General features: G+C 48.9%; 1 protein-coding gene across 1 annotated transcript in view; it reads left to right on the forward strand.

Annotated features, from left to right (window-relative positions):
* Positions 1-15058, forward strand: part of LOC140418067 (uncharacterized) — a 169685-nt gene extending 154627 nt beyond the window's left edge. The window contains exon 6 of the mRNA XM_072501494.1: positions 9385-15058. Within this exon, the coding sequence (XP_072357595.1) occupies positions 9385-10416 (1032 nt within the window). The 3' untranslated portion in view covers positions 10417-15058. The remainder of the gene's footprint in view (positions 1-9384) is intronic.
* Positions 15059-15500: the final 442 nt, after the last annotated feature.

Here is a 15500-nt window from a genome sequence, read left to right on the forward strand (position 1 = left end):
GGGGTCATTGACATTCCCAGGTTTTTAAATCCCAAGAGGGACCATCTGAAGGGGAAGTTAGCAAGGGGCAAGGCCTTGGACTCAGTAAAATTGATCTTGTAACGAGAGAAGCTGCTAAATCTATCCACTACTCCAATAATGGCCGGGACTGAAACACGGATTCGATACAAACAGCAGCCCGTCATCTGCACACAGAGTGATCTTGTGCTGCCTCACCCCACCCTCCAGTCTCGATATCAGAGGATCCGATCGAATAGCCTCCGGCAAGGGCTCAATGGCCAATGCAAACAGCAAGGGGGACGGAGGGCAGTCCTGTCTAGTCCCTCTCTGAAGCTCAAACTTCGACGCCCATCAACCATTGGTGAGCACCGCCGCTGCCGGTCTGTGATGTAACAATTGAATCCACTCAATATGATCCTCACCCAACCCGAAGCCTCGCAGCGGATACACCAGATAATTCCACTCAACTCGAGCAAAAGCTTTCTCTGCATCGAAGGAGATCACCAGCCCATCCAATGCATATTTCTGAAAAGCCTGAATCACATTCAGCAACCTTCCAACGTTGTTACTGGAAACTCTTCCCCGTATAAACCCAGTCTGGTCCTCCCGCACGATTGTCGGAAGGATGTCCGCCAGCCTTCTCACTAAAACTTTAGACAGCAGTTTCAAGTCAACATTCAAAAGAAAGATTGGGCGATGAGAGGCCCACTCCTCTGGGTCCTTGCCCACCTTCAGAATCAAAGAAATATTAGCCTCACGAAGAGTCGGTGGCAGCATCCCAGAGTCAAAAGAGTGACAATACATATCTACCAACGGGTCCAATAACAAATCCTCAAACCCCCGATAAAACTCACCCACAGCCATCCGGTCCCGGGCTTTACCCAGCTGCAGCTCCTTCATGGCCTTTGACACTCTGCCCTAGAAAGGGGAGCATTAAGAGCCTCACGCTGGCTTTCCAAGGCCTCCGGGAGATTCAGGGAAGAAAATGCTCCATACCCATCAACAAATCACAGTCTGCTCAGACTTGTATAATCCTGCAGAGAATTCCCAAGGGCAGCACGGTAGCACAGTGGTTGGCACTGTTGCATCACAGCGCCAGGGTCCCAGGTTTGATTCCCGGCTTGGGTCACTGTCTGTGCGGAGTCTGCACGTTCTCCCCATGTCTGTGTGCGTTTCCTCCAGGTGCTCCGGTTTCCTCCCACAAGTTCAACAACAGGTCCCCAAAGACGTGCTGTTAGGTAAATTGGACATTCTGAATTCTCTCTCTGTGACCCGAACAGATGCCAGAATGTGGCGACGTGGGGCTTTTCACATTAACTTCATTGCAGTGTTAATGTAAGCATACTTGTGACAATAAGGATGATTATTATTTTAAAAATCGGTTAATCTCCAACATCTTCATGACCCTTTCCCCTCCCAAGAGCCGCACAGAGGGAGTCTCACCAATTTGATTGAGTTTTTTGAAGGGGTGACTAAGAAGGTAGATGTGGTCAGTGCGGTCGACGTCTACATGGACTTTAGCAAGGCCTTTGACAAGATACCGCATGGTAGGGTGTTGCAAAAGGTTAAATCTCACGGAATCCAGGGTGAGAACAAAACAAAGAACAAAGAAATGTACAGCACAGGAACAGGCCCTTCGGCCCTCCAAGCCCGTGCCAACCATACTGCCCGACTAAACTACAATCTTCTACACTTCCTGGGTCCGTATCCTTCTATTCCCATCCTATTCATATATTTGTCAAGATGCCCCTTAAATGTCACTACCGTCCCTGGTTCCACTACCTCCTCCGGTAGTGAGTTCCAGGCACCCACTACCCTCTGCGTAAAAAACTTGCCTCGTACATCTACTCTAAACCTTGCCCCTCTCACCTTAAACCTATGCCCCCTAGTAATTGACCCCTCTACCCTGGGGAAAAGCCTCTGACTATCCACTCTGTCTATGCCCCTCATAATTTTGTATACCTCTATCAGGTCGCCCCTCAACCTCCTTCGTTCCAGTGAGAACAAACCGAGTTTATTCAACCTCTCCTCATAGCTAATGCCCTCCATACCAGGCAACATTCTGGTAAATCTCTTCTGCACCCTCTCTAAACCCTCCACATCCTTCTGGTAGTGTGGCGACCAGAATTGAACACTATACTCCAAGTGTGGCCTAACTAAGGTTCTATACAGCTGCAACATGACTTGCCAATTCTTATACTCAATGCCCCGGCCAATGAAGGCAAGCATGCCGTATGCCTTCTTGACTACCTTAAATGCCTTCTTGACTACCTTAATGAGGTAGCCAATTGGATACAAAATTGGCTTGGTTGTGGAGGGTGGTTTTTCAAAATTGAGGCCTGTGACCAGCGGTGTGCATCAGGGATTGGTGCTGACTCCACTGTTATTTGTTGTATATATTAATGATTTGGATGAGAATGTAGGAGGCTTGGTTCATAAGTTTGCAGATTTCATAGAATTTACAGTGCAGAAGGAGGCCATTTGGCCCATCGAGTCTGCACCAGCTCTTGGAACGAGCACCCGACCCAAGGTCCACACCTCCACCCTATCCCCATAACTCAGTAACCCCACCCAACACTAAGGGCAATTTTGGACACTAAGGGCAATTTAGCATGGCCAATCCACCTAACCTGCACATCTTTGGACTGTGGGAGGAAACCGGAGCACCCGGAGGAAACCCACGCACACACGAGGAGGATGTGCAGACTCCGCACAGACAGTGAGCGAAGCCGGAATCGAACCTGGGACCCTGGAGCTGTGAAGCAATTGTGCTAACCACTATGCTACTGTGCTGCCCACATGGCACCAAGATTGGGGCATAGTGGATAGTGAAGCAGGTTATATAAGATTGCAACAGGATCTTGATCAATTGGGTCAGTGGGCCGATGAAGTTTAATTTGGATAAATGTGAGGTGATGCATTTTGGTAGATCAAATCAGGGCAGGACCTACTCAGTTAATGGTAGGGAGCTGAGGACAGTTACAGAACAGAGAGATCTAGGGGTACAGGTTCCTAGATTCTTGAAGGTGGAGTCACAGGCAGACAGGGTGGTGAAGAAGGCATTCAGCATGCTCGGTTTTATTGGTCAGAATATTGAGTTGGGACGTCTTGTTGCAGTTGTACAAGACATTGGTAAGACCACACATGGAATACTGTGTTCAGTTCTGGTCACCCTATTATAGGAAGGATATTGTTAAACTAGAAAGAGCACAGAAGAGATTTACGAGGATGCTACCAGGATTTGATGGTCTCGAGAGGCTGGATAGGCTGGGACCTTTTCCCTGGAGAGTAGGAGGGTTAGGGGTGATCTTCTAGAGGTCTATAAAATAAAGAGGGGCATAGATCAGGGAGATAGTTAACATCTTTTCCCAAAGGTAGAGGAGTCTGGAAATAGAGGGCATAGGTTTAAGGTGAGACGGGAGACATACAAAAGAGACCAGAGGGGAAATTTCTTCACACAGAGGGTGGTAAACATCTGGAACGATCTGCCAGAGGCAGTGGTAGAGGCGGGTACAATTTTTTCCTTTAAAAAAACAGTTAGACAGTTACAAGGGCAGCGTGGGTATAGAGGAATATGGGCCAAATGCAGGCAAGTGGGACTAGATAAGTGATAGAAACTGGGCGGCATGGACCAGCTGGGCCGAAGGGCCTGTTTCCATGCTGTAAACATCTATGACTCGATAACCCACTTCCTCACAAGCCGAGGCCAACGCCCTAGCTTACAGCATGGGAGGTTCCTGGTAACTAGACATTATCTCCCAGAGGATTTAAGTGGTAGTGGAAGTCACCAACCACAAAAGAGTTAGTTGAAGCTAACTCTGCGAAATCCACAAAAGCCTTCAAAATGCACTCCGGGGAGTAATTTGGGGATCCATAAACATTCATTATTGAAACAACATCTCCATGCACCGAACCTCTAATGATCACATATCTACCTCCTTTGTCCTTGGTGTAGGTTTCAACCTTAAAAGGGATATTTTTATTAATAAGGATTGTCACACTCCTGCTACCTGATGACAAAGAGGCAAAAAAACCTGCCTCACCCAATCCCGCCTCAATTTAAAGTATTCCTCATCATCCAGATGGGTTTCCTGTAATAAAGCTATGTCGACTTTCTCCTTATGAAAGGAGAGGATCTTCTCCTTCTGATAGGGTGATGGATGCCCCGTACATTCCCTGAGAAAATTTGCAGATTAACTGCCGCCATTAGTTAGGCGACAGAGAGAACAGGAACAGATTTTCACACCACAATCGGGCGTGCGTCATTACCCCCTCCTCCAACTCTCTTTACACCAGAGGCACCAAAGTCTCCCCAAACTGCTCCTTTCACGGATAAAAGCCCCATCTGTACCAGAGTAGGATAAAGTCAACAACACATAAACCCTCCCATAATAACAAAAATACAAAAGAATCACCACCACAATAGATCCAAGGGGACATTCCTCAATAAGACTGAGGACCCGGAGGATTAACCCCTCGGCCAGACTGTCGTTACCCTCAGGATACCTTCTCCAAAATGAGGAGAAGAAAAGAAGGGCCAACAAGGGAATGGGGATCGAATGTCCTTCCCACATTTTATACCCACCCGTGAAGACCTGCATCCACCACCACCCACCCTTCGGCAATGGCGCCACTCGGTTCTGCCATGATTAACGCTCGGATAATAGAAGAAAGGCGACGGCTATTAAGCACACGGCACATCTACCATAACTGAGAAGATTTTAAAAAATAATAATTTAGAGTACCCAATTCATTTTTTCCAATTAAGGGGCAATTTAGCCAATCCACCTACCCTGCACATCTTTTTGCCTTGTGGGGGTGAAACAATGGCAAACACAGGAGAATGTGCAAACTTCACACGGACAGTGACCCAGAACCGGGATCGAACCTGGGACCTTGGCACTGTGAGGCTACAGTGCTAACCAAACTGAGATAAGATAATACGAGTTCCTGTAACACTCGAGGAGAAGACATTCAATCGGCGCTCACAGAATAACAACTCCCTTCAACAGGATAAAAGATAACAAATTCAGACAACAACACCATGTTCGGGAAAGAATCCGGATTAGAGCCTGAGTTAGTCTGAGCTGCAAACCATCCCTCCAAATCCTTGCCCTTCATGGATTTAATGAAGGCCAAGGCAGTAGTCAGATTATCGAAAGACTTGACGGAGTTGTCGGATACAATTTTCAGGGTCACAGGATAAAGCGACAGAATTCACTCCCACAGCTTTGAGTTCCCTTCAAACTTCATCGAAGCCTCGATGCTTCGTTTGTGTGGCTGCCGAAAGTCCTGGAAGAAGGAAATCCTCACTCCCTCATGGAGCCGGGTCCCACCTCACCTTACCCGTCTCCAGGACCCTCTGCCGATCTTTCAAGTTGTGGAAGTGAATCATTACAGGCCTGGGATGAAAACTATCCCTCGGCCTCAAAGACAGGATCCGATGCCCTTTCTAATTGGAAACACCCAGGCTTCACATCCAGCTGGAGAAAACGTGGCAGCCGGTCCTCGAAGAACCTAACGGGAGCTTCACCCTCCACACCTTCTGGCAGGCCGACGACTCGGATGTTCTTTCTCTGACCCTCGGTTCTCCAGGGCCTCCGCCACGCCACTCGGCCGCTTTCCAAGGATTGAATTCTTGGCTCCGCCAAGGAGGCATCTTGCTCAACGTTCAGGATTCTCTCCTCCGGATCATCGAGCCTCTTCATGGTGTTTTACAGCTCGGCCTCATGAGCTCACAGATATTGAGTCAGCTCACAGCCTCTGGTCAATAACACAGAGCATGTCGCTGACATCCTTTTCACCGCCTCCGAGAGAGTCCCGGAGAGCGCGGGGTCGAGAGACCTCCCGAGGGTCAGGCCGCCATGTTGAAAAGACGGCTCCGACTTCCGGGTGCAGCTATGCAGAGCTAGGTCGCATATTCGGTAGCTCCCGCTTGGAACGGACTTTTCGGCTCTTTTACAGGGCCCCCACGGCATTTGTTTGACATTTCCCGGTGTGGGAAGAAGACTGCAGCATTCCCCTGACAGTGTCCCCCAGGAATGTTATGTCTTTTGGCTACCAGACCCGGCAGAAACAGTAAAAGATTTGGCTTGTGCTGCAAGAATAGACAAAGGCCTCTTCCAGCATGCAGGCGGGGGGGAAGGGCAAGCTTAAAGCTGCAATCTGACTTGACTCTATCAAAGGTGAATTCTAGCAGCAGAGGGAACAACTGTGAAAAGTTCTACCAAGGCCATTGAAGAAGCAGGGACGAGGCTTCTGGTGGCGGCCATGGGTCCCCCTCCAACTTCTATGAAACGGACCAGAAGTGTAACGGCCAAAGGAGCGGCACTGGAGCAACGGGAGAAGCAAGGGAAAGAAAACAAAATGGCAGCGGCCAGGGACGAAGGGGAGCTGCAGGAGTTCATCAAGCGCTGCTTCGAGGAGCAGCGCGAGGAGATGCGCAAGGAGATGTTTGCGCCTATGCTTTCGGCAATTGAAGGACTCGGGATCACCCAGAAGGCCCACAAAGCTAAGATCCAGGAGGTACAGAAAAGAGTCAGTCAGAACGAGGACGAGCTTGTGGGCCTGGCGGTGAGAGTGGAGCAGAACGAGGCGCTACACAAGAGGTGGGCGGGAAGACTCGAAGACCTGGAGAACAGGTCGAGGAGAAAGAATCTGCGAATCCTGGGTCTCCCTGAGAGAGTGGAGGGGGCTGATGCCGGGGCATACGCGAGCACGATGCTCGAGGCGATGATGGGCACGAAGGCCCCTTCGAGGCCGCTGGAGTTGGACGGGGCACATCGGGTGCTGGCGAAGAAGCCCCAGGCAAATGAGTCGCCAAGGGCGATGGTGGTGAGGTTCCACCGGTTCACGGACAGAGAGTGGGTCCTGAGATGGGCCAAGAAGGAGCGGAGCAGTAAGTGGGACAATGCAGAGATCCGAATATACCCGAACTGGAGCACGGAGGTTGCAAAGCGGAGAGCGGGTTTCAACCGGGCCAAAGCGGCGTTGGACCGGAAAGAAGTGAAATTCGGAATGCTGCAGCCAGCGCGACTGTGGGTCACATACAAGGGCCAACACTATTACTTCGAAACGCCTGAAGAGGGGTGGACCTTTGTACAAGCCGAAAAGTTGGACTCTAACTGTAGGTTTGTGAGGGTGGGGGGGATTTTGGGGTTTGATGTGTGATGGTTGTTGTATATAGGGGGTCAATCACGCGCAGGAAATGTTACATGGGCTGGGGGAGAGAGACAAGGCCGCGACAGGAGCTGCGCCAGAGGGGGCGGAGCGGGCTTTGGAAAGCGCAGGGTGTTTTCCCGCGTGCGGGAAGGGGAACGAAGGAATGCATATGGATTGGGAGACTCCCACGCGGGGAGGTCAATGGGACGGCGGGGGAAGCCGGGGTCAGCAGACGTCAGCTGACTTACGGGAGTAACATGGGGGGAGCAAAAAAGCTAGACAGGGGTCTAGCGGGGGGGGAGGGGAGGGGAGGGGGGAAAAAGAGTTGCTGCTGCACTGGCCGAAAGGGAATGGGACACAGAAGAGGTGGTCGGGACGGGGGTAGGTTCTTTGGGGTAGAGGACAGATGTGGAAGGTGCTCAGGGAGCCCGGCGAACCATGTCCATATGTTTTGGTCATGCCCGGCACTGGAGGGGTTCTGGAGAAGAGTGGCGGGAGCAATATCTCAGGTGGTGAAAGTCCGGGTCAAGCCAAGCTGGGGGCTAGCAATATTTGGAGTAGTGGACGAGCCGGGAGTGCAGGAGGCGAAAGAGGCCGGAATTCTGGCCTTTGCGTCCCTAGTAGCCCGGCAAAGGATCTTGCTAATGTGGAAGGAGGCGAAGCCCCCCAGCCTGGAGGCCTGGATAAACGACATGGCTGGGTTCATAAAGTTGGAGAGGATTAAGTTCGCCTTGAGAGGGTCTGCGCAGGGGTTTTACAGGTGGTGGCAACCGTTACTAGTTTCTCGCGGAGCGTTAGAGGAAGGTCGGTCAGCAGCAGCAGCAACCTTGGGGGGGGGGAAGGGGACGTTCTGGGGGGGAGGGGGCGAGGAAAGGGGGGACTGCCTGGGAGGGTGGATGAGCAAGAGATAACATGAAGGATTGGGGAAACTGGCACGTACGGGTGAGGGCCAGTGTACAAAGCTGTGTAAATATATAATTTTGCCATGTTTATATCTTGATCTGCGCGATTTCTCATTTTTTTGTTTTGTTACGAGGGTGGGGGGTGGAGGGGGGGGGGGGGGGGTTATTGTTTGTAAGGGAGAAAAAACTTTAATAAATATATTTTTTGAAAAAAGAAAAGGCGGCTCCGCACCTGCTGAATCCATCTGCGCACTTTTATCGACGGATTTCTTGACATTGTTCAGCATAATATTCCCAAAACTAATCCTGAAATCTTCCAGGGACAGGATAACAAATATTAATTCAAGGATCAGGGACATGAGTGTCAGACACTCAGGGTAAATGATGGATTATAGACGAATGGCACCAGGACCTGCGGAAAGGCAGCCAATCCCACACCCACATCACATGGTGCGCTAATCACCCTCCCACCCCCCACCCCACCCCCCACCCCACCGCAAGGCAGATGGCTGATTGACGAGGGAGTCGAGGGTTATGGGGAACCGGCAGGAAAATGGAGAGAAAGCTGAGATGAGGAGGGATTTCCTCACTCGAAGATGTGGTGAAGCTTTGGAATTCTCTACCCCAGAGGACCGTGGAGCCTCAGTCATCAAGAATTTTCAAGACAGAGATTGTCAAGTTTCTAGATATTGAAGATATCGAGGGATTATGGGGGATAGTGTGGGGAAAATGGTGCTGAGGTAGATCGGCCAATGATCTCATTGAATAGTTGAGCAGGCTCTATGGGCCGAATGGCCGACTGCAGCTCCTGTTTGTTATGGTCCCTGTGTCCAGGACACGGAGCAGTGAGCAGGGATCTGTCAATCAGCCTGAATCAGCACCTTCAGGAGAATTGGGAGGGTGAATATTAGATACAGCAGAGTGAGAATGGAGGGAGAGTGTGTGGGATGGAGATTTACAGCGTTTGGGGAATGAGAGAGGAAAGAATGTTCCATAGAAACTAGAATTGTCTGTTCTGAATTTCTATTCTGTACTGACAATGATGCCTTTTGTAAATTGTTTTTACAGGATATTAGAAGAGGAAGAATTACAGACAGAAATCTCAAAACTCACGTTTCGATCTGACAGTCACTCGACACCTTGGGAGCTGAATATAATCGACCTTTGAATCTAGAAGGAGAAATGTTTGTCTTTTCTGTCAGCTTCAAAACATTTTAAACATCGGTGTGACTGGAAAAGCACCGAGACACACACACCCGAGTGAGAGTGTTCCAGAGCACTGACTGTGGAAAGAGCTTCAACCAGTTACACAGCCTGAAAGAAAATCATGTCATTCACAGCGTGGAGAGACTGTACACGCGTTCTGCGTGTGGACGAGGCTTCAACGTCCGACCTGGAGAGACACGAGGAGACAGAGACTCAAAACCTGGAGAAACCGTGGAAATGTGGGGACTGTGGGAAGGGATACAGAGCACCTTCAGAGCTGGAAACTCATCGACGAATTCATACTGGAGAGAGACCGTTCACCTGTTCTCAGTGTTGGAAGGGATTCACTGAGTTATCCAGCCTGAAGTCACACCAGCGAGTTCACACTGGGGAGAAGCCGTTCACCTGCTCTCAGTGTGAGAAGGGATTCAGACATTCATCCACCCTGCGGACGCACCAGCGAGTTCACACCGGGGAGAGGCCATTCACCTGCTATCAGTGTGGGAAGGGATTCAGTCATTCATCCACCCTGCAGATACACCAGAGAGTTCACACTGGGGAGAGGCCGTTTACCTGCTCTCTGTGTGGGAAGGAATTCATTCAGTTATCCCACCTGCAGTCACACCAGCGAGTTCACACTGGGGAGAGGCCGTTCACCTGCTCTCAGTGTGGGAAGGGATTCAGTGATTCATCCCACCTATTGAGACACCAGCGAATTCACACCGGGGAGAGGCCGTTCACCTGCTCTCAGTGTGGGAAGGGATACACTCAGTTATCCCACCTGCTGTCACACCAGCGAATTCACACTGGAGAGAGGCCTTTCACTTGCTCTCAGTGTGGGAAGGGCTTCACTCAATTATCCCACGTGCAGTCACACCAGCGAAGTCACACTGGCGAGAGGCCATTCACCTGCCCTCTGTGCGGGAAGAGATTCACTCGGTTATCCGGCCTGCAGACACACCAGCGAGTTCACACTGGGGAGAGGCCGTTCACCTGCTCTCAGTGTGGGAAAGGATTTATTCAATTATCCAACCTGCGGAAACACCAGCAAGTTCACACTGGGGAGAGGCCGTTCATCTACTCTCAATGCGGGATGGGAAACCGAGATTCATCACACCTGCTAAGAAACCAACAAGTTGACAATTGATTACAGGGGTTGGATTCTGCTGTTAGTGTTTCTGCTCTCAATTATATCCAGGACTGCATTTTGTTCATTCTGACACCTGTTCAATGCTGAGGGTCGGAGGGTTTCTTTCTGCTGGACTGGCCGGTCTCACGACTTTGCTTCCAGTAGGTTTGTGCGCTTTGAGCCTTGTTGCGAATATCTGGCTTCAAATTTCACAAGGATCACAGAGTGAAAGAGTGTTTGGAGGTTTGAAAATATTTAGTTCCCATTTCTGTTTGTAATATCCAAATCATGCCACGTTGCCATAGAGATGGGCTGTGGGGGTTACATGGTTTTTAGTGTTTAATTTATCTGTGGTGTCCTTCAGAGAAGAAAACGATCAGCGTATGAGGGGCAAGTTGTCTGAGGTGGGCTGGGAAACTGATGGGAAGCAGGGAATAGCTAATATTTAAGGAATCATTATATATTTACAAGGGGGTCAGTTAGCTCAGTTGGCTGGATGGCTGGTTCATGATGCAGAGCGGCACCAACATGGTGGGTTCAACTCCCGTACCGGCTGAGGTTATCCATGAAGGCCCCGCCTTCCCAACATTGCCCCTCGCCTGAGGTGTGGTGACCCTCGGGTTAAACCATCACCAGTCAGCTCTCTCTCTCTCTCAAAGGGGAGAGCAGCCTGTGGTCCTCTGGGACTTTGGCGACTTTCATTTCACATCAATACAACAAATATCGATTCCTCGAAGGAACAAAAATCCAACAGGAAAAGTGATGTAACCGTGGCTCACAAGAAAAGTTGAAGATTCCGTTTGATCAATGGAAGAGGCTCATAAAGTGGCCAAAATAGTAGTGAGCCTGAGGATTGGGAACTTGTTTTAGAATTCAGCAAAGGAGGACCAAGAAACTGATAAAGAGAAAATAGAATATGAGAGCAAACTGGGGAGAACTGGAAAAGCTCCGATAGGAATGTGAAAAGGAAAAGATTAGCAAAGACCAATGTGTGTCCATTGCAGGCAGAGACAGGAGAGTTTATAATGGAGAATAAGGAAATGACAGAGAAACTAAACAATGTGTGTCTGTCTTCATGGAGGAGGATACAGAAATCGTCCCAAAAACAGAGAACCAAGAGACCAGTGAACACGAGGAACTGAAAGAGATTAGTATTAGTGAAAAAGCAGAACTGGAGAAATTAATGTGGCTGAAAGTTAATAAATCCCCAAAAGCTGCTGCTCTCCATCCCAGAGTGTTGAAAGAGGCGGCTGTAGAGATAGTGGATACATTGGTGATCATCTTTCAAAATTCGATAGATTCTGGAACGGTTCCTGCAGATTGGAAGGTGGTAAATGTAACCCCACTATTTAAGGAGAGAGAGAAAACGGGGAACCACAGACCCATTAGCCTGACATCAGTAGGAGGGAAAATGCTACAATCTATTATAAAGGACGTGATAACATACGAATTAGGAGCAGGAGTAGGCCACTCGGTCCCTCGAGCCTGCTCCACCATTCAATAAGTTCACTGCTGATCTGATTGTAACCTCAACTCCACAGGAGGTGGCATGTGGCACAGTGGTTAGCACTGGGACTGCGGCACTGAGGACCCGGGTTCAAATCTCGGCCCTGGGTCACTGTCCGTGTGGAGTTTGCACATCCTCCCTACGTCTGCATGGGTTTCACCCCCACAACACAAAGATGTGCAGGTTAGGTGATTAACCATGCTAAATTGTCCTACATTCAAGAGACGGTTAGATATAGCACTTGGGGAGAATGGGATCAAAGGTTATGGGGATAAAGCAGGATTAGGCTATCGAGTTGGATGATCAGACATGATCGTAATGAATGGCGGAGCAGGCTTGAAGGGCCAAAAGGCCTCCTCCTGCTCCCATCTTCTATGTATTTATGTATTCCCGCTGACTCCCGGATAAACTTTCACCCCCTTGCTTATCAAGAATTTATCCAGCTCCGCCTTCAAAATATTCAAAGTCTCTGCTTCCACTGCCCTTTGAGGAAGAGAGTTCCAAAAACTCCCAACCCTCTGAGAGAAAATAGATCCTCCCACAAGTGGAATCATCCTTTCCACATCCACCCTGTCAAGGCCCCTCGGGATCTAATACGGTTCAATCAAGTCACCTAAACTCCATCGGACACAAGCCCAGCCTGTCCAATCATTCCTCATAAGACCAGCCTCCAATTCCAGGTATGAGTCCAGTAAACCTTCTCTGAACTGCTTCCAACACATTGACATCATTCCTTAAATGAGAGCAATACTGTACACAGTGCTCCAGATGTAGACTCATCAATGTTCTGTTTTGGGCCAGGGTTTAGAGAACCCCAAAGTGTATCATGGAGTTCACCTGACCCACAACTTTTACTAGATTGTGGTATGGGGAGCACTCGGCCCACTCTACAGGTGTGGCACAGCAGAAATGGAAAAGTAATTTTTAAATCAAAACAATGTTTATTCTATGAACTCAAGTTAACCTTTTCAAAACATACAGTGAACATCTTAGCAACCATCAATTCAAATACAACCCCCAAAGAATACAACACTAAGTAATCCTTACTTTCCTTTTAACATCCATAAGACTTAAAACAAAACCTTTTAACAGAAGCACCTCAGGTTTAAATTCAATACTGAGAACAGTCACCACGTTGAAATCAGCAAATGGACATTCATAAGCTTGCAGAGATTCACACACATACTGCTGTGATTGCAGCTTCTCCAAAACTAAAATGAATCTAAACCCACCCTGCAGCAAAAAGCCTAAAGCGAAAGTAAAAAGCCGACAGGACGCCCAGCTCCACCCACTCTATGACATCACTGCAGTAATAAACACCCATTTCTTAAAGGTATTCTCACTGCAGATATTTATATACACACCCATTTATAAACACCCATTTCTGAAAGGTACTCTCACATGACAGTCCCATATAACTGAAGCATAATCTCCTTACTTTTGTATTCAATTCCTCTCACAATAAGCAATGACATTCTATTGGCTTTCCTATGGTAACACAGTGGTTAGCACTGTTGCTTCACAGCTCCAGGGTCCTAGATTTAATTCCAACTTGGGTCACTGTCTGTGAGGAGTCTGCACGTTCTCCCCCTGTCTGTGTGGGTTTCCTCCGGGTGCTCCGGTTTCCTCCCACAAGTCCCGAAAGACGTGCTGTTAGATGAATTGGACATTCTGAATTCTCCCTCTGTGTACCCGAACAGGCGCCGGAATGTGGTGACTAGGGGCTTTTCACAGTAACTTCATTGCAGTGTTAATGTGAGCCTACTTGTGACAATATAGATTATTATAATTACTTGCTTTACCTGTACACTCGCCTTTTGTGATTCATTCTCTTGGACACCCAGATCCCTCTGAATCTCAGAGTTCTGCAATCTCTCACCATTTAGATAATAGAACATAGGACGTAGAAAAATACAGCACAGAACAGGCCCTTCGGCCCACGATGTTGTGCCGAACTTTTGTCCTAGAATAAGAACAAATTAATCTACACCCCATCATTCTACCGTAATCCATGTACCTATCCAATAGCCGCTTGAAGGTCCTTAATGTTTCCGATTCAACTACTTCCACAGGCAGTGCATTCCATGCCCCCACTACTCTCTGGGTAAAGAACCTACCTCTGATATCCCCCCTATATCTTCCACCATTCACTTTAAATTTATGTCCCCTTGTAATGGTTTGTTCCACCCGGGGAAAAAGGTCTCTGATTCATTTGCAAATCTGTCCGATGTTTTTAGCCAAGGCAGAAATGCAGCTTCCAAGCAGTGTAAATTATGACATCCGAGAACATCTGCAAAGTTTGAAAGCCCAGCTATGTGTGTCCTTCCCTGTTCCCGACTCAAAGTTCAACTGGATACAAAATCCCTTTGTGAGTATTGATGTTGACATCCTCACAGGCCTGGCCTCAAGGGAGCAAGATGGCCTTATGGAACTGTCTTTATCATAGAATTTACAGTGCAGAAGGAGGTCATTCGGCCCATCGAGTCTGCACCGACCCACTTCAGCCCTCACTTCCACCCGATTCCTCCCCCCCCCCCCGTAACCCAATAACCCCTCCTAACCTTTTTGGTCACTAAGGGCAATTTAGCATGGCCAATCCACCTAACCCGCACGTCTTTGGACTGTGGGAGGAAACCGGAGCACCCGGAGGAAACCCACGCACACACGGGGAGGATGTGCAGACTCCGCACAGACAGTGACCCAAGCCGGAATCGAACCTGGGACCCTGGAGCTGTGAAGCCACAGTGCTACCCACTTGTGCTACTGTGCTGCCCTCAGTGGTTAGCACTGTTGCTTCACAGCTCCAGAGTCCTAGGTTTGATTCCAACTCGGGTCACTGTCTGTGCGGAGTCACAGCTGGGGACAGTTGGTTACCCCATGGTACTTAGGGACTATTAGCTCCCCCATTGAGCAGGGTGGAGGGGGGGGGGGCAGCACAGCTGTATAAATAGAGCTGGCCTGTGTGGTACCGGCTAGAGAGGGAACCTGTTGTGAACTATTGGTACTTTGTACATATTGTTGTCAATAAAGTTTCTTTCTGTGTACATATTGTTGTCAATAAAGTTTCTTTCTGTGTGGCTCTCCAAACTCGTACTGTATTCTTCGTGGCCCTCACAAAAAGTACGATCATGGCTGATCATCCACTTCAAAGCCTTTTCCCCCACACTATCCCCATATCCCTTTGTGTTATTGGGATTTAGAAATCTGTCAGTCAGGGCGTCACAGTGGTTCGCACTGATGCCTCATGTTGCCAAGGACTCGGGTTTGATCCCGTCCCCGGGTCAATGTCCATGTGGAGTTTTCACATTCTCCCCGTGTCTGCGTTGGTCTCACCCCCACAACCCAAAAAGGTGCAGGGTAGGTGGATTGGCCACGCTAAATTGCCCCTTAATTGGGAAAAAAATAATTGAGAACACTCAATTTTTAAAAAAAAAATAAAAATCTGTCAGTTTCTGCTTTAAACACACTCAGTGACTGAGCTTCCACAGGCCTCTGGGGTAGAGAATTCCAAAGATTCACCACCCTCGGAGTAAAGAAATGTCTCCTCCGAGACCGGACCTAAGTGGCTATTCCCTTGTATTGATATTTGATCCCT

This window comes from Scyliorhinus torazame, chromosome 5 (assembly GCF_047496885.1).
Source record: "Scyliorhinus torazame isolate Kashiwa2021f chromosome 5, sScyTor2.1, whole genome shotgun sequence".
Lineage (NCBI taxonomy): Eukaryota > Metazoa > Chordata > Chondrichthyes > Carcharhiniformes > Scyliorhinidae > Scyliorhinus > Scyliorhinus torazame.